Raw genomic sequence first — 19,311 nt, forward strand, 5'->3', positions numbered from 1 at the left:
AGTAAGGATTTGGAAGTTGAGGGACCAGCTTGTTTTATACCCTGAAGCAGGTTTTATTGATTTAAGACTTGGAGTAGAAGCAGTCGAATCTTTATACAACACTTTGAATGCTCGAGCTTTGAGTATGTTGGGATTTACACCTGTTGAGTCCGTTGTTGGATTCTGAGGCAACAAAGCATGAAATGCTATCGAAAGTGCATTCACATGACGCTCATTCTGTTTCACATCCAGATATCCAGTCATGAACTTCAACTTCCTTTGTCAGTCAAAGATATTTGCAGATGGTAAGAAACGAAGTTTGCGGAGGTGGAGGCCATCCCATTTTCCTCGCCTAAGGTTTTTTTTCATTGACTTTTGTGATTAATGCCAACGTACTCTTTTTCAAGGAAATCATAATCATCTATTAAATGCCAGGACACGCATCAACAGAACACGGATCTGATATCTTTTGAATGATCAATGAAGGAATGATGGTTGGATTTCGCAGGGGGGAGATATGATGGTTGCACGACCAATGGGATTGGATCGATTACTGGATTTGGGATCATGGAAAGATTAGGAAGAAGGGTTTAGACATCGGGTTCATTCAAGTTGGGGGGAGGCTGTATGCGAATGGTGACGGAGAAGGTACTTAGAGATGGGGTGGCATCTTAAGTATTTGGTATTTTTTCGGTTCGCACTCTCGCGCACGCCTTTTACTCGCAGGTTTCGAGGCAGCAGAAGAAGAATGGATTCAGAATATGGCAGTCGCGCAAAGATCTGTTGAAGCAAACGATTCGTTCAAGCGGGTATGTTCCGGCTCCGTGCATTCTTTTCTTCTTGCTCCCTTCTAACAAGTTGAATCGTTTTATGTAGTGAACGGATCTAACTTTGACATGTTAAAAGGCCTATTCGTTGGTTTCTTTTACGCAGTTATTGCGATTCTGAATCTTCGTGAACCAAATGTGTTTGATCCGAGGCAGATTGGAATGTGTGATGGCTTGGGTTGAATTCTCTGTGAGGACACCGACGTTATTGATCATATTGTTTTTGTAGGTTTGATTTTTGGGTAGCTGATGTGCTGATATCAATGTCGTTTGATGTTTTGAGGATGTGAAAGTGTATAAGGAGGAGAGTTTGGAGGTGGGAGACCTCAAGATGGTGTACAGTACTAGTTTATGATTAAATTTAATTGATGAAGGAGCGGAAGCTACATTGACGCGAACGATGCTTTCGTGTTTGAAAACCCTCTGAATTATGGATGTCTGCGTGTGCTGACGCGATAGCCGATGATACATTTCACGTATCCTTGCGATCGTTTTTACTCTATGTTCAGCTCATACTCGCAAACCAGACTGGCAAACTTCCGAATCCCCTGAAACGCTCAAGCAAGGTACTAACAGCACGATGGAGACACCATCACAGGCACCACAAAACAAACTGTCCAAGACAGCGCCACTAGCTAGGAAGCTTCAAAAGATACTGAATACTTCTTATGATGGTATATTCACGAACATCAATCTTCAATTTCAACCAAGCTGATTCAACATCTTTCACGTCAAATGAACAGATGCGCCGACACAGGAAGCTCTAACAAGCCTATCAGGATTCTATACATCGAATACAGTCACTTCTCGACGTACTTTACGTGGTGATTTGGAGAAACGTGCTGCGTTAGTGAATCGCCAGTTTTTGAATGCGCTTGGAACTGTCAATCAAGTAAGACATCGTATGTATTTGGAATTTAAATTGGATTGTATGCTGATTTGAAAATTTGGAATTTAGCAACTGTCAGCTATTGAAATGGATATCAAAATGATGAACGCTACGTGTTTGGAAATGGAGATGCAGTTAGAACAAGCTAATCAGGCTACTGCGCCTTTGATGAAACATGCTCAGGAGCTGAATGCTAAAAGGCATGTCTGTGTGGTTGTATTTTGGTTTTGCCAGACTCGCGACATAGTACTTTATTTCAGCTCCTGTTTTTCCTCTCTCTATTGCTCACATCTAACCACAATAGACATCGCTGTCAAGTCCGCAAAACAATCGTAGAAGCTCTCCTTTCACGCTTCACATTATCTGACGCTCAAGTCTCGGTCTTGACATCATCCAAAGACGCCGTTGGTCCAGAATACTTTGAGGCTCTGAAACGATTACAGCAGATTAACGATGATTGTAAAGCGTTGCTGATTACGGATCATCAGCAAGCTGGGTGCGTATTGGTAAAGAAGTGCCGGCTGACGAGAAATCGTTGCCATGCAGAGTGTTGCCATGACAGCTTTTTGTTTGCTGACGCTTTCGTCAATGTTGTAGGCTTGAAATCATGGAAGGAATGGCAACAATACAAGAATCTGCATTTGAAAAGTTATTTAAATGGGCACAATCCGAATGTCGTTCCATGAATCGTGATTCTCCTGAAGTGTCTCCTGCATTGAGATCTGCTATGAAGGCTTTGAAGCAGAGACCCGTTTTATTTCAGTAAGTTCGTTGTTACCATAAACGCTTTGTCCCCATCTGCTTTTTTGGTTACTTTGAACATTTGAACACGAGTATTTCTCGATTGAGAAACAAAAAGAAATGTCTATAAGCTCCCCTACTTCTTACTTACATTTCTCCGCCCAATAGAACATGCATCGATGAAATCTCACATATACGACGAAACGCCATTGTGCGAGCATTCTTGGATGCCTTGACACGTGGCGGTCCAAGCGGAATGCCACGACCTATCGAGATACATGCTGTGGATCCTCAACGATATGCTGGTGATATGCTTGCATGGTTGCATCAAACTGCCGCCACTGAGCGAGAGATATTAGAGGGGCTGTTGGATGCTGGAGTTCAAGGTACGGAAAAAATTGAGATGGTGGAAGTAGTAGCTCGTTTCATAACCGCAAGTTGGTTTCTGGGAACGCATTCACTCTATTTTTGGTTTAGGTGATGAGAACGGTGGAGAAGATGAATCATTTGCCAAACCGACCCAAGGTGCCGAAGAAGAGACTATAAGGCACATTTTGGATAAGAATATGGAAGGGACGTGTAGGCCTCTCAAGGTATTGGGCGCTCTACGTGGTCTGCTTTTTCGCTGTCTGAGCTTAGTAAAAATGACTCTCTGTAGGTTCGAATGGAACAGATCTTCACATCACAACCACCTGTGGTTGACATGTACAAAATTGTGAATCTGGTGCAATTCTATCATGTTGTTATGAGCAAGACGCTAGGACCTGATGGGCAATTGACTTCCACCCTTGCAGAGTAAGGAATTCGTCAATGTTAGATCAGTTTTATTCTTGATAGAAATTTTATCTGACAGATTTCTGTTGTTTTTCGAACGTAGAATCGGAGTCGTAGGAGTCGAATCCTTATTCAACACTCTGAATGCTCGAGCTTCGAGTATGATGAGATCTATACCTGTGAGTTTGTTTTTCGGTGGCCAGAAACGATGGCGGAAGTGTCATATACGCCACTTACTATCCGTCTTCTCTTCCTTAGATACCGACTCATGAACTACAACCTCCTTCGATACTCAAAGATGTTGTATCTCAGATGGTAACAAAACCCTCAACGGAATTTTTGATTGGCCATCCATCACTATTGCTTTACTCACCTCCATCCAATCCACTTTTTTAGAAGGAGATAATAACCATCTATGAAACATCAATGCACACATCAACAGAACATGAAACGGATATCTTTAATATGGTTTCTGCCATGTTAGATCCATTACTTTCAATGTGTGCATTGGCATCACGAGGATTGAGTGCTACTGAATCAGCTATTTATATGATAAATTGTTTGCAACAGATTCATGTGAGTTTTTTGAAAGTGACGCTTCGAAAATCTGTGTTGATGGGGACGGCTCTAAGTCCAAAGACTTCTGAAATCTATTTTTTCGCTGCAGAATGCATTGGTACCATATTCTCTTGCTACGAGTCTCGTACAGTCTTTACAATTACAGATTGACTCGAATGTGGATGCTCTTGTTTCTGAGCAGGTAAAAATGTGTATGGCTGAAAAAATCGGTTATTGGAAAGTCTCCATTATTTATGTTTTCATTTCTAGTACATGACTCTCCTCATCAAGTGTGGATTAAACCCCATTATTGAGGAGATTGACAAGAATGATGATCAGGTCAGAATGAAAAGAAGGACGAGGCATCAAGACTTTGGTGATATCTCTTGAGTCTCACGGCACACTTGAAATAAGGTCTCATTTCATTCTTTGGACTTGACCGCTAACGCTTCTGACTCATATAGGTTGTACTATCACGAAAAGTAACAACAGACGCCCTCGCAATATCACAAGCAATGACAACACTCGACACATTCCTCTCATCTGGAGCTGTTGACATATCGTCCGACCTGTCACGCATTACATCGTCACGTCTGGCACGTACTATAATGAAGCGAGGATGTCGACAGCTTGTTGCTACATATGGTCGTATATGTAGGGCAGTTGAAGATCCGAAAAACAAGTACGAGTTCCCGTCTACGTTGCTTGGGAGGAGTGTTGCAGAGGTTGAGATTTTGATGGGTGCTAATGATTAAGTGGTGGTGTTATGGTGGTTTGTTATGAGGGTTTGCATAGATGATGATGGTTGTACAAATAATTGAAATTGTAAAGTTATTGAGGATTTAGCTCCCGAAGCTGTCACTATATTAGGTCGTATTGCTGCTGCAAGGGTTAAAGTGTCAGGTTGTTCGCGATAATGTATCATCTGCATTTGTTTTACGCCGGATTCGGTTCAATATTATGAACATTGTTGGCTGCAGGTAACAGTTCGCATGACGTTGTTATCATCGTTGCGAGGAACTGTGTGTTTATGTTCGCCACACCTTCAAAATCACAAAACATCAGTAGCTTTTCAGTTTGTGAGATAGCAAGCAGTATGATGCAGCAGCTAGGACCTCCATATCAAGGCCCGCCACCATCGCATACACCGGCACTGATTCCGACTCCCCGTCCTCTCCCATCGGCATCGCATTCACCACACAAGACTTTCCAACGAATATCAACCAGCAATGCCAGCAATTATCCAAACAATCCAGCGACCCAATCTCATAACAAGAATGCAAATGAATGGAGTAATTTCACAGACAATGAAATGTATTGGACTCCAACACGAATGAAATCGGAGGATTCAAAAGAGGCTAAAGAGGAAGCTAATTTCAGGTTTAGAGGAACTACCCTGATCTTCTCGGTCGGTATTGTCTATAATGCGCCGCAAGAGTTGATTGCTACTGCTCAGGTACGTGAGAGGGTTGTGACTTCGCATACAAGTGCAAGTTGAATCCTTGATTGCTTTCTAAACATGAAGATCCCTCATTTGCTATCTATATCTCTCGATTTCTCACGTTCTTGTTTCACAAAATAGACGCTATATCATCGCTTCTACATGAAGCAGTGCTTGCAGAATACAAATTACTTTGTAAGTGTATTACCACCCAACGCACCCGCCCAAATAGGCATGTGGGGAACTAGATCCGACAGCTTAGCTCTTTTCAAATCGAACTCGATTTTGTTATTGTTGGTTGGGAATCTCAAAACACTGATACCTCTACTATTACAATCAACAGGAAATAGCAGCCACAGCGCTATGGGTAGCATGGAAGGTCGACTTTGATGCCTCAGCGGTACCCAAGATAGGGGATTATATAGTGGTGGTTGCTCGTAAAGCTGAACGAAATGATAATTTGACCTTGGAACCTAATTCAAAAGTAAGTGTGTTTGTGGAGATTGCTGGTGGTGATGAGATAGAGATTCGAGAGCTAGCTCGTTGCAGTGATCTGTTCAACGATTGTCACCTTTTTGTTGTCTGAGTAACTAAGATTGATGACATCAATTTCTCGCCCATTTCTGTGCGATGTGTAAACGTATTCTCTTTTTCAATAGGAATGGAACATTTGGAAGCATAGGATATTATTTAATGAACAAATCTTCTGTGAAGCATTGTCCTGGGACTTGTATGTTGAACTACCGTATACTTATGTTTTTGATTTTGGGAATCGATTGGGAGGTATGTGTTATATGCATTTTTGTCAATCGCTTATGGCGTTGAAAAGAATCAGCCAAAGTACCTTCTAAGCTTGAGGCTTTTTTCGGCTCGCCATTCCAACACCGACTCCGAACGTTCTGTGAATTTCTGACTGGACCTTTTGACTTTTGAAATAGTCAAGAGAGAAGTGGGAGAACGAGCTATCGGTATTGTCAGTGACAGGTAAAATTTGTAGATTGAAATCTTTGTTGGGCCAAAAAAAAAGTACCAAACGTCATTGCTTTTGCATGTTGAAACTAATCTCCATTCTCTCTCAACACATTAGTTGTCGACTACCACTGCTATTACAATATCATCCCAAAGAAGTAGCCATAGCAGCACTATACATCGCATGTGCATTAATCAAGGAAGAATTACGAGTTGATGTATGGGAAATGTCTCAGGTGAAATTGCCTCGAGTAACGGGTAAGAGACGTGGGAATTTGTGAATACGTTTTTAGGGCATTGTGCCTTGGTCAATTCACTTGCACTACATATACTTTACTAACTTGCTAAAAAACATTTAATAGAAATTGTGCGTGAAATCACGCAACTATACATGACAAGATCACTGTTTAAAGGGAGCCAATCGGGTACCCCTACTACACCAAATACGTTATTGCCTACGTCGGTGCCGCACTAAACGATGATGGACCTTGTTTTGGAACGATACTCAAGTCCCAAATGTAAAGTACATAGACCTCTTCAATGTAGATACAAATATTGCACACACTTGTTTTCGCAGCTTCGTTCGTCTGGATTTGAATACGGTGTACACGAGGATTACAGTTCAATAGTATACACAAAGCCGCAGTTTCAAAAGTGTGTAGACCTATAGATGAAGAGTGCAAAGTAGGCCCTCTGTGTTTTGTGTGTAATGTGACTTGTCAACCAGGCTTGGGACTGGCTATGGCCACATCACCTACGTTTGAAGTTAGTTCATTAACAGCGAAAATATGAATACCTTGACGTGGGTTTTCACGACTATTTGACCAAAGGCCATGAATGGTTGCGGCATAGGTCCGAGGAATCAACCGTCGTTGCGCCCGAGTATAGACTCGAGCTAACTGTCTGCCAAAACGTGGGTATTCACCTCGTCGAACACTCAAACAACACAGTCCCCTGGTTGGTTGCGGCATGCGTCGGAGGATCCAACCGTCGTTTCTGTCTGCAGTGTTCAAGTATTAGCTCGAGCTCACAGTCTGCAAAGACGCTGGGAATTCACCTCGTACGAAAACTCACAAAGAGCAGTCACTGGTTCGTAGCGCCAGGATTCAAACGTCGTTTCTGTCTGCAGTGCCCAAGTATTAACTCGAGCTGAATTTCTGCAAAAACGCTAGGAAGTCACCTCGTACGACTACTCAACAACATCCTGTTGGCAGGAGAAACTTGGTTGATGCCTTTTAATGTCCTGCTCAGGATGCAGCCATTCGGAACCTTGAGGAGACTTGGGTAGTGCAGCAATGACTACTAGACATATTGAGCCTATCTCTGCAATCTAGGAGATGTAATAGTGGTTGTTAGAATGATGCAAAAATCCAACATGCGGCAATTGTTTAAGAACAGGACAAAGTGACCTTGCATGGTGCTGATATGCATGGATCTGATGGTATAGAGGCTGCATCATTACAGATCTATGCTCGGGACACCTCCCACTTATATGATTGTGTGTCTTGTTTGGGGTGGAATATTTTGAGAGTTTCTCGGCAGAAAGACGACGTATGGTGTGGAGAGACAACGGTTCACAAACAATAGAGAACGAAGGAGATTGAGAGAAACCTCGTTTTCAAACTGTTCTTGATAGCCAGTCTATCACAAAAGTATCTATAAACCTCGATTTTCAATTTGCACATCTTCTACTGAAAAAGCACATGTACAAGAGCGAGACCCATAGGAAGAGCGATATAAAGTAGTCACTGTCCTCAAATCATGTTCGTTTGATATCTATAACTCTATTTATTAATGTCGTGTGTCATCCCTGTGTGTGTTATGAATGACAAATACACCCTTTACGTCTTTCTGCTCGTTCCTCTAAAAGATATCCGTGATACTAACTGATTATAATGCAAACATTGTGATGATGTGCAAGAAACGATAAAATTTCACTCCTCTCTCTCTCAAAACCAAAATAATGATAATTCTCTCGGCACTCCTGAAACATAGCTGAAATGTTAGTACTCGAGAGAGGAAGAAAATAGTAGAGACCATCGGAAGATGCAATGAGTACTTCTCAACTCACCTCACTTCTCCCTATCTCTGTGCTCTTTCCTCATAGTCCTAACTCATCATTGCAACTGTTGTTGCTGCGTACCCACACCAGGCCCAACACTCAACATATCCTGAAAATACGGATGCTGTAGCGCCTGGGTAGCCGATATCCTCAACTGTGGCTGGTACTGCAACATCCTACTCAACAAATCCAACGCCAAAGCATCCATCATCCCCAATTTACTAGGTAGAGCAACCGGTGGATAATACGGGAAGGTCTTCTTCCATTCCGCAAATCCAGACACGCCAGGCCATGTAGCTTCCGATGGAGTACCCAACAATTTGAATATCTTGAGTAGTTGGTCTTCGTTGGTTTTACCAGGGAAGAGTGGTTTTCCTGAATACATTTCAGCCATGATGCAGCCTGCTGACCACATATCGATTGTTGTAGAGTATGTTTTGGAGCCTAGGAGGACGTCTGGGGCTCGGTACCAGAGGGTTACGACTTCGTTGGAGAATGTGTTTACGGGAATGCCGAAAGCACGGGCGAGACCGAAATCTGCTAGTTTTAGTTCGCCTTTTGCGTTAATGAGCTATTGAAACGAGAGGAGGAGGTTTGGTGAGTGAACTGCGGGGGTTAAAGCTATGCAACATAAAAAACGATCTGGAGAAAATAGACAATCAATGACTCCATTGTGCAGTTCAACTTCCGCCATTCCCAATCTAACAATGAGCTCCACCAAACACTCCAATAACGTGCTTTTAACACAACATATCCAAGGTTTTGAGGATGGAAAAACAGCGTGAAGAAAAACAAGGAAACGTGGCCAATTTAAACTCCAACCATCGTTGAATCTTCACTGTAACATCACCCACACAATGTCCCTCCAATTGACATCTGTCATCACAGACAACACCATCAACACCATGCAGCATGCCCTCCACGTTGACTTCCATCACTCACATACCAGATTTTGAGGTTTCAAGTCCCTATGAAGTACTCTATTTTCATGACAGAATTCGATGCCGCGTAATAGTTGGAAGAGGAATGATTTGCATAGGATTGGTTCTATAGCACCGTATTTTCCATTGGTGTCCATGTATTTTTTCAAGTCTTGGTCCTATTGGGACAGTAATGGTGGGAGGTTGTGAGTATGTGAAAGCAATAAGAGTAGAGGATCTGGATATAACCAATGTCATTGCTTCATCTAACATTCAACTTGCACCACTTTCAGCACACTTCAGCACATCATAGACTGCCGAGTACATAGAGTGACTGCACATTGTGATAACGAATTCAATGACATTCACTTCCTACATGACACTTCCACAGTATTCCCAATCCTCTACTACATTCATTCCAACATTTCATTCGTACCATGAATTCGAATATCAGAGTCAAAGTGCGTTCGGTATGGATGACATCATATAGCTTTACGATATTGTCATGTTTGAGTTCCTTCATGAGGGATATTTCGCGAATAGCCGTGGATGGAGCGCCTTCTTCTGGATCGAGTTGAATCTCTTTGAGCGCAACCGTATCTCCAGTAAGGCGATTCTTTCCCTTGAATACAGCAGCATATGTTCCCTCGCCGAGCTTTTCCAGTTTTGTATATCTCTCCATTATGGGACCCACGTGCTGTATATGAGATGATGTTTGATAGTGTTGTGAATGGAGGTGTTAAATTGATGTGGGTGCTGGAGCGAGCTGGTAAAAAGTAGCGCGCTTTTATAGAATATCTGATAAGATATCATTAGTTTACACGTAAATCACGCTACTTTGATCCTACACGACTGAGTGAGTTCGCTGCTCTTGAATTATCACACGTTTCGTTGCCAAAATCCACAGACAGGACAAGACTGGACATCCAACATCATGGTAAGCTACTAATCACTTTACATCGTATATTCTCGTAATATTCCCAACACTATCTTACTAACTCAATCTCCTCCCATGAAAGGATCCACTTGACGCCGCACTAGATTTGATGAGGAGACTACCTCCAAACAAGGTCGAAGAAAACCTATCCAATCTAATAGAACTCGTACCAGACCTCACCGAAGATCTCCTCTCCGCCGTCGACCAGCCTCTCAAGGTCAACAGATGTCCTGGCACGGGCAAGGATTACTTGCTATGTGATTACAATAGGGATGGCGACTCGTACAGGTACGATGATGGGATGAGAGTTAGATTGGAGAGATATATCGGGATTTTCATTGAATATATGTCGTGTCTTCTTGAAGCTCCTCTAGTCATAACACCCAACAACTCATAGGTCACCTTGGACGAACGAATACAGTCCACCACTCTCTGACGGTGCCCAACCAAGCACTAAATTGAGGAAACTGGAAGTATCCGCTAATGAGGCTTTTGACACTTATCGTGAACTGTGAGTGGAAACCACCCAATAACGTTGGGATTCTGTTGAATACGCTTCTACCTTGTTTTACGATTGAACCAACTAAATCAAACCACGCCATCTAGATATTTCGAAGGTGGCGTATCATCTGTATACATGTGGGATCTCGATGATGGGTTTGCAAGTGTCGTCCTCATCAAAAAAGGTAATGCCCAAAAAAATGTTCAAACTCTATTGCACAATTGATAACTCACATCTTGCCTTCACTCTCCTCACTCTCCACCGATACATTCTCTAGTCAATGATGAAGGATCCAAAGTGAAGGGATCATGGGACTCGATTCATGTTGTCGAAGTCCAAGATAAAGGTCGCGCTGCTCACTACAAACTCACTGCCACAGTCATGCTACAAATGGCTAGTGCAAAGCAAGGGGGTCTGAACTTGTCGGGGTCACTAACACGACAGGTAAGACCTATGAAAAGGGAGAAAAGAGAGGGAGAAAAAAATCGAAGCAGTCTGTACGAAAATGGCATATTCTCGGTGTCGGTCGCTTCATCTTTGGACAGTTGTAATGATTGCAATGGCTACCTTTCAATCTACCACTCGATCTAGCACCTTTTTTGCCAGCATCGCTAACCTTCCCAACCCCATATCTCACCAATAGGCCGAAACAGACGCACCAGTCGACACATACGACACACACGTGGCAAACATTGGCAGAATGGTAGAAGACATGGAAAGACGAATGAGAGACGCAATCAGTGAAATCTATTTCGGCAAGACAAGAGATATTGTCAATGATGTGAGATCTATTGGTGCTCTTGCTGATGCTAAAAAGCAAAAGGAAATCCAGGCTGAAATCGCTGGGAAACTATCTGCTAGATCATAAGGAGGTGTTAGTGGTCTTTGGCGGAAGCGATTGTGGGGTTTGGTACCGAGGAGAGGGAGCAGAGGAAGGAGGGAGTTATTTAGCTTAGAAGAAGAGAAATTATAAGTTGTTGATATTGTTTGAAGAGAATAGATATAGTTGAAAAAGGAACGAACGGCGTAGTGCGATGAGCATGCAGCCACTCTTGGATCTCTCTTTTCCTCTCTCTGATAAAGAAAAAACATTTTTTATTCTCTCTCGCCACTGAGGATTAAGAGATCCACATAAATTAATATCGGTCAATCAAGCAGCAATTTGGAATCTGGATATACTGGTCGAATGCGCCGTTGATGGTGCTTGAAGGTGCCATTTTGGTCAATGCCAGTGTTATGTTGACCTCACCGCAGAGTCTAGTCAGTTACGCGTCAGTCACGTCCAATGTTATCATAGTTCTATAGTCTCAAAGCAATGAACGTCCTTTATTTCATGCAAACGCACCAGTAATAGCCTCAAAGTCTACCGCCTTTTCTTATCAGGCTCTTGGGAAAAAGTTCCTAGAAGGGCACTTCTCGCGGCCCCGGGAGTTTGAGGCCATAAAACTAAAAGCAGCTTCAACAACAAATGAATTCATATTTCTCTCTAAATCCATCCGTTAGGGTTGAGCACTCTGTTCGTAGGTGAAGCTTTCCAGTATCCCGCAACTCAAGACGAAAAGCTGTTGTCCTCCAACAAGAGCAAACACCTCGTCACCCCTCAAACAAGACCCAAAACAACACAAACACCGCAAACATAATGCAAACATCTCACTGTGTATGTATAACCAAGTTTCCTCCTACAAAACTTTCCATCATTCTCATGAGCTAGCAAACATACCATCAATCCCAACAGACTCATCCGTCCCAGTCCCTTCAATAATATCACCTCGATGTGAATCCCTCTCTGCCGGCCGATTCTGCAATCGTTCTTTGGGCCCACTCGACAATACAAATGAATCCTTCCTGACAAACCATTGAGAAATCGCCATTCCTGTAATCCCTTGCAAGAACAGTTTGACTACAGCTTGTTGATCTTTGGGTGATGTTTTTGTTTTCAGTTCTGTTTCAAAGGCATCTAGTCGTTGTGGTGTCATATCAGGTAGTGATAACATGGTTTCATATGGGATGGTCGAGTTTTGGCCAAACCGGAGACGGAGATGGATTTCTGCTACAAGCGCGACTGCTTCGTTATGTACTTCCGTGTGATATCCATCGTGTAATGTCTATGTTGATGATGAGATGAGTGTTTTCAGTACGAGCATAAAAAACGCAACAAGGTCTTCAAATATGGGAACACCAACGTTCCCAAGTTCACAGCATCCACATCACAATCCTCCTGTGCGCAAAGATAATCAAAAAACCAAATTGAAGCTTTGCTCACCGTCAAAGAAGCTATCAACACATCACGACCAAGAAAACTAGCGAACTGTACAGATCGACACATGACGGGTACAAGCCGAATCATCGTGCTCAATGCTCGACGACTTGATTTGGTGTCTTCGTATACAATCAATCGGGCAAGACAATGCAACATGGGTGTATATATAGTGGCGTTTGATAATATGTACTCGGCCAGCTCCTCATTGGCAAATACTGGCCGTGGTGCTGGTGGTGGTGCTAGTAAATTAGATTGAAATGTGAGACGAAGATGATCGACAAAAAAAGCAACAATAAAATGAGGTAATGCTTACGTTTTTCAATTGAAGCTGCAAACACAGTAGCAAGAAACTCTGCAACAGACCTCGTAAAATCCCTCAATATTCTTTCAAATACAATCTCATCACTAACATCCTCCATCTTGTCTTCATCATCAACGCCAATGCCATTCTCTTCATCCTCAGGTTTGAAGCCTCCTTTAGCAGCTGCACTACCCCATTCTGAATCAAGACGTTTCGTCACATATTCAAAGAATGGCGGTAGCACTAAATGAAGTAGTGGATTTCCAGGTGGACAGTGCATGATGAGTGGTGGTAGTGCTGTTGTGATGAGAGACTTCCAATGCCTATTATCCAAGTGGAGAGCGGCTGAGAAGAGAGACGTCGTAAGAGCTTCAGAGAAGCCTGGAAGCGTATACAAGTCTGTATCGATATATGTCAGCAATGCCAGCATGTGATAACTATTGACGAAACCAAAGGTCAACGTTTCGATTGGTTCTGCAAAAAGAAAGCATTGATTCAGCAATATTGATTGGAAGCTTACCAGTTCTCACGCATATGCACAAGCCACAACCGCACAATCTGCATTTGCCTGTCAAGCTCTTCAGGAGAACTTCCAGATGGCCCCGCAGACATTTCAGTACCATCGTCATCAACTCGTTTCGTAGCAGTTCCAAATACATAGAATTGGCGTTCTGGTGGACTTATATCACGAATGCTGCTCAATTCTGGTGGTAGTCCTTCCCATGCTCGAATATCCCATAAGGAATGGATTGACCTAACGATAAAACGTTAGGAGTAGACACGCAAAAAGCAAAGCTTGAATATCTCGAATGTTTCGACCCGCTTACTGAATGAGCAAAAGCACATTTGGAACAATGTTCGGCAAGAATTCTTTCCAAAAGCTGTTGGGAGGTGGTGGACTGGATGCATTCCGTTTCTCTCTACGTTTAGCTGAAGATGGTGGTATACCAAGTGGATGCTTGTTCTTCTTTCGTGTGTCGACTGTTCGACGAAGGAATGCAGTCAATGCAGCTACCATAAGCCCAACCTACAAAAGTCCATGTGTCAGCAACTGCCAGACCAAAAAAGTCTTGTCAAACATATGTATACCTTGTTACGGTCAAACTTTCTCTGCATCAATTTCTCATATAATGCAGGCTGGACGGTCTCCAACGAACCTTCCACTCGATTCAGCGTATCCACATTCGACGCGATGACATCAATTCCCAAAAAGGTCATAAAGTTGGTCGGGCTGCTTGCAAACTCTGCCATAGGAACCGAAGCCCAGTTCTGAATGTACGGATCAACCACAACTTTTAATCGTAGTCTCTTCTCGTCCGGTGCGAGTGATGAATAATGTCTAAATGGAGAAGGTTAGATCGTAATAGAGTATTGCTAAAAAAGGGACCAGCTACCCACAATATGGTAATTTGCGCTTCAGCCAGATGTCGATGTTCTTCTTCAAACAAGAGTCCCTTTTGAATCAGACCAGCTATGGCTCCAGTGATTTGATCATACACAGTCTACGTGACAGATGTTCTGACGTTTAACGGACTTGCGAAAACAAAGCAAACAGGACCCCCGAGCAATTGAGTGTGATACTCACAAATAGCTCATCAGCCATAACAACTCCCAACTTGCTCAAAGAAGTACACGCCTTGATACGAACAATCTTGGTCTCTTCAGACATAGGCCATCGTTGTTGCACAGCATTGGTTTCAGACAGCATAGTAAAGCTCACCATTGAGAACAGCTTTCAGAGCAAGAGAAGGTAAAAACCAAAAAAACAGCTAGAAAGATCCAGTCAGACTCACTTTTGTCAGAGTAGCCATCAACAAGTCTCGACTGGTACTCAATACAGCAGCAAAAGGTAATATCATGCTGATTTGAAACCTCAAAATGCTTGAATCATTTGAAACATAATTGATGATTGCTTGAACAGCTTGTTGCATCAGTGGTAGCAGTTGTTGATGAATGGCAATCTGCGGAGTGGCAGAGAAAAATCCTATCAGCAACAAACGTGGCGCCGAAGTAGTGCATGTACAACATATTATACCTTGGACGCATCTGTTCCCTTGATGATTTCAACAGGTATTCCAGGCACCATGATTTCGACTAAGTTTGCAGTTGTTTCAAATGCACGATATACAGGAGCTTGAGGAGTCAGCATGCCCTTCTCTGAGTAAAGTGTCTATGTGAGCCACAAAAAAAAAGGTTCTCACGGACATCGCATTCTCACCATTCAGCGAAGACGATTCGACAGGAACAACCAATGTAGATTGTATCCTTCCAATCAACCATTGGAATGATTCCACAGGCTAGAGGGAAAAAATCAAACGATATCAACAATGGGATTTGTCAGAGAAAGACCGAAATGCGATAATACCTTCAGAGCAACAATCGATTTCACAATCTCCTTGATCTTCACGCGGTTGGTTTGAAGGTACATATTATATTCGGATGTGGTAGCGAAATCCAAATCTCGATAGTATTTCGAGACTTCTGATATCTCAACCTGCAATAAGGGCCGAGTAAGTTTAATTCCCATGAGTTGACGAGATTAGCCAGCTGTGTCTCTTACAGAGGTAGATATGCCTTCAATTGAATGTTCCAATAGTTTTGGCATTATGGCTTGAATTTCCGCAGTCTAAAGGGAAAAAGTTGGCTCTCATGAAAAAAAAGAGAAAGGTGCAATTTGTCAATATGTACATTTTTGAAGTTCTCATGCTTCAGGATCTCTGAAAAGAACGTGTCCGTTGATGACGAAAGTAAAAGTGATGGGTGATCGGCAATAAGTATCATGAGAGTTAAATATCTAAGACGGGTGACAGGTATATACCACCATCAAATCGCGTAACTGCAAGGTTTTTCTTTGTTCATGCACGTACTTGTTGAGAGATTGTGGTACCACACTAACTTGTTTTTTCATGCAAACGTGATTTTCACCAATGAGTGTATATGCCTACGACATTCAGGGAGAAATGAGTTTCAACCATAGAAACCAACCGCAAAACAAACAGCATTAGATGGAAATCACATATGACTGTCATGCCAACTGCGATACAACACTAACCTGTACAAAGCGTTTCAAAAATGCATATTCTTGTTCAGGAACAAGAACAGTCTGTTCTATAGTATTCAAAGTACTTGGATCCAAAGTCGTAGCATTATGAGATCGAGCCCATGCAGCAAACATTGTATCAAGACCAAAACTGAATACAGGTTCAATTATGGACGAGTCTCGGTAAGTATCTGTTGGTGGAATGTGGCGATCACCGAGAACTGTCAAACATTCAGCAGCAGCCTACAAAAAAAACGATAAGACATCGTGGCACCTGATTGTAAGTTGATGATTACGTACTAAGCGTATAGAGGGACTGTCGGAAATGAGTAGCTCGATGATACGATGTACTAGCTTGCATTCGACCAATGAACTATTGAGCAAGACCGTTAAACAAACCGACAATTCTTGAGCAGTTCTGAGAAGTTCGTTTTTTGTGTCTCACCTCAACCACACCCAATCCAAATACATCTGTATAGCATTCAAAGTAGCTACACATAACTTTTCTGCAATACTGGACGCTGGCGCGTTTCCAATTTGACCCTAGAAACAAGGGGGAAATAAACACCTTCCCGATCATGCTTCCAAGTTTGAATAGCAGGTTCTCACCTCTCGTCTCCATTCATCATGCAACTCTCCTAACGCTCTAGACCACCTCGCAAGCCACCCTTCATTGTTCTGATCCATCTGATGTAAATTACTCAACATGTCAACATCCAACTTCCTGGACATGCCAGCAACAGATATCGGCACGGCACCAGTAGCAGTAGCAGCAGGTACACCAACCATGCCACCCCCATTAGCGTTCTGTGTTTCAGCAAGTCGACTCTGGCGTTCTTGTTCGAGTAAATGTGACGAGATAGCTGATGCCATCATTGCAGAACATAATTCACGTTTACGGAGTTCTGCGACTGCATCTTCGAATACGAATACGTCTTCTGCTAGTGACCTGAGAATGAGGAGGACTACTTCTCGTGTAGTTGGCTAAAAAACGTGGGTCAATGGTATATGACAACGCAGACCCTAGTTTATTTCAACTTACAGTTGCATCATAAAGCTGCCTCAAAAGCCTATCAGCATTGTCCCAAGCTTGTCCAGGCCACATACGCTTAGCGACTTCAACAAATAATCGAGCACATTTCTCTTTGATGTATAATGGCTCAATTAATATATCTTTCGTGCCCTGTTTTTCGTGACAATGACGTGTTAGAGCCTCTTCCTTGTAGTAAGCATCTCGCAATATCTCAAACTTACATTCTGAACAAGATCAACAACACAATTTCGAATCTGTTCACGTTCTTGTGCCGTGTATTGAGCCCAATGAAACCTGATACCGTGTTCGAGTGCTGACAATCCAAAATGCCTGACTACATCTGGTTGTCCTGAATCTTTACGAGCGAGAAAGTGTCCAACGATGGGTCCAGTAGGAGCTTCTTTGACACTTTCACAGAACTAGATTGTGAATGTGGAGTGTGTTATGTGTTTGGTCAAGACGAAGCTGGACCGTCAGATGCAAGTGATATGAATATGAAGAATAATGAATCTAAACTTTCTGGATCGCAAACTTTGTTGGATCAGCAACGTACTTGTTGAGCTATTCGTCGTTGGTCGTTTGTTGATGATGGATTGAAGATGGTGTTCAGAGCCTAGTTTTTGAATAAGGCATCAGTTTACATACTAGTATCTCTTAAAATATACTTGATTCGGCTAGAAAACTCACCTCCACGACCTGATTCAATGCTAAAAACGTTGAAATTTGAAGTGAGTCAAACATCAAGCAAGCTTTCACACTTAATTTCAAACTTACTATTCGGGTCCATGATGCCGGACGGTGAATCGCCTTGTTTTCTTGATAATGAGACGTTTTCCTTGTCAAATTACAAGTGGATCAGAAGTGTCACAGCTCATTGTTCGTGAAATATTTTTGTAGAAAAAAGCAAGCTTGAATTTTGGGCGTGTTAAGAATGAAGACTCAAAATCGTAAGAAGATCTATTAACACGCTATTGACTTAGAACTTACTGCTTTATTACATGTTTCACACTGCAGCTCACAATCACGTCGAACATTTTGTAAAAACTAACAAACAGCTTATACTTCAAAAGAGGCTCATGTGTGTTATCGAGACAGGTAAGTCGTCATTTTGAACTTTTCCTTTGTTGTTGATCAACCTCCACGTTGCCTGCATGTACATTTGAAGTGCGTCAAACCTCATCACATCCGACTCAATCCAAACGCCATCGTCCTGACTTTACCTCGTGAAGGTGTGCCAATCGCATATCAAGTCTCAAAGGCATCAAAGGCACTGAATGTGCAACTCGACGTCATCATTTATCGCAATTTGGGTACACCTGAAAATGAGGAATTGGCATTTGGTGCTATTTGTGGGGACATGAATTCAAGGGGGTATCGATGTTGGGATTGCCGAGTGATGATGTGAGGAAGGTTGTTGAGAAGGGGTAAAGTCCTTGAGGGCGTTAATCCGAAGAAGATAGAAGTCTTTTTTGTTGGAATTTGAATGACGGAAACCATATCTAACGTTAGACTGAGAACTCAATCGTCAAAATGAGAAATACAGAAAAGGCAAACCACCATTGAATGTTGCTGCAATGACTTTTATTGTCGTGGATGATGATATTACAACAGGGGGAGAGACCAAAAACAACACAGTAAACTTCGCTGCATGCTCTTGACCGCCTTCCAATCTCTGCTTCTTAGCCACATTACGGGCTTCATTCAAACAGCTCAAACCTCTACACCCAGCCAAACTCATCGTCGCAGTCCCTGTTGGTGCTTCAGATACTATTACCATGATTGAAAAGAAACGTGTCGCAGATCAAATCATCTGTCCATTAGAGTTTCATGGCTGGTATGATGGTTTTGGGCAGACTGAAGATGGAGAAGTCTTGTCGTTGCTTGCATTGTCAGAGAACGAAAGGAAAATTCGAAGGGGTTGAAACATGATTTCTTTTACATCAAGTTTTTTAGTCTATACTACTATTTCGGTACAAAACTTTTGCATAAAAGGAATTCTTGTTATCATGAAACAACGAGTGCCTGCATGAAGAAATTCGACTCTGTAAGAATGTCCAATGATTTTAGGCGCAAATAGG

General features: G+C 42.5%; 5 protein-coding genes across 5 annotated transcripts; 3 read left to right on the forward strand and 2 right to left on the reverse strand.

Moving 5' to 3' along the window:
* Positions 1-1,386: 1,386 nt before the first annotated feature.
* On the forward strand, positions 1,387-4,523 carry SmJEL517_g01736 (uncharacterized protein; the record flags this gene model as incomplete). Its single annotated transcript, XM_031167664.1, has 14 exons — positions 1,387-1,480; positions 1,550-1,698; positions 1,765-1,903; positions 2,014-2,191; positions 2,293-2,457; positions 2,605-2,822; positions 2,914-3,029; positions 3,095-3,231; positions 3,314-3,389; positions 3,469-3,525; positions 3,607-3,786; positions 3,878-3,970; positions 4,039-4,107; positions 4,233-4,523. The coding sequence occupies 14 exons, from the start codon at positions 1,387-1,389 to the stop codon at positions 4,521-4,523; spliced, it is 1,962 nt and encodes a 653-aa protein (XP_031026243.1).
* A 344-nt stretch (positions 4,524-4,867) lies between these two features.
* Positions 4,868-6,653, forward strand: SmJEL517_g01737 (uncharacterized protein; the record flags this gene model as incomplete). Its single annotated transcript, XM_031167665.1, has 7 exons — positions 4,868-5,224; positions 5,351-5,404; positions 5,553-5,693; positions 5,869-5,992; positions 6,148-6,193; positions 6,297-6,436; positions 6,541-6,653. The coding sequence occupies 7 exons, from the start codon at positions 4,868-4,870 to the stop codon at positions 6,651-6,653; spliced, it is 975 nt and encodes a 324-aa protein (XP_031026244.1).
* A 1,592-nt stretch (positions 6,654-8,245) lies between these two features.
* Positions 8,246-9,842, reverse strand: SmJEL517_g01738 (uncharacterized protein; the record flags this gene model as incomplete). The annotated part of the gene is made up of 4 exons (XM_031167666.1): positions 8,246-8,253; positions 8,322-8,811; positions 9,187-9,339; positions 9,597-9,842. The coding sequence occupies 4 exons, from the start codon at positions 9,840-9,842 to the stop codon at positions 8,246-8,248; spliced, it is 897 nt and encodes a 298-aa protein (XP_031026247.1).
* Positions 9,843-10,094: 252 nt separating this feature from the next.
* On the forward strand, positions 10,095-11,467 carry SmJEL517_g01739 (uncharacterized protein; the record flags this gene model as incomplete). The annotated part of the gene is made up of 6 exons (XM_031167667.1): positions 10,095-10,097; positions 10,180-10,385; positions 10,495-10,608; positions 10,704-10,783; positions 10,877-11,043; positions 11,243-11,467. The coding sequence occupies 6 exons, from the start codon at positions 10,095-10,097 to the stop codon at positions 11,465-11,467; spliced, it is 795 nt and encodes a 264-aa protein (XP_031026248.1).
* Positions 11,468-12,299: 832 nt separating this feature from the next.
* Positions 12,300-18,020, reverse strand: SmJEL517_g01740 (uncharacterized protein; the record flags this gene model as incomplete). Its single annotated transcript, XM_031167668.1, has 24 exons — positions 12,300-12,704; positions 12,863-13,098; positions 13,173-13,597; positions 13,681-13,914; positions 13,988-14,187; positions 14,250-14,499; positions 14,559-14,662; positions 14,746-14,892; positions 14,954-15,121; positions 15,196-15,317; positions 15,379-15,457; positions 15,526-15,654; positions 15,721-15,786; positions 15,849-15,954; positions 16,028-16,101; positions 16,213-16,443; positions 16,501-16,573; positions 16,646-16,743; positions 16,810-17,184; positions 17,243-17,383; positions 17,455-17,652; positions 17,787-17,846; positions 17,921-17,940; positions 18,008-18,020. The coding sequence occupies 24 exons, from the start codon at positions 18,018-18,020 to the stop codon at positions 12,300-12,302; spliced, it is 3,954 nt and encodes a 1,317-aa protein (XP_031026312.1).
* Between the last annotated feature and the right edge of the window lie 1,291 nt (positions 18,021-19,311).

This window comes from Synchytrium microbalum (assembly GCF_006535985.1).
Source record: "Synchytrium microbalum strain JEL517 chromosome Unknown SmJEL517_scf0006, whole genome shotgun sequence".
Taxonomy (NCBI): Eukaryota; Fungi; Chytridiomycota; class Chytridiomycetes; order Synchytriales; family Synchytriaceae; genus Synchytrium; species Synchytrium microbalum.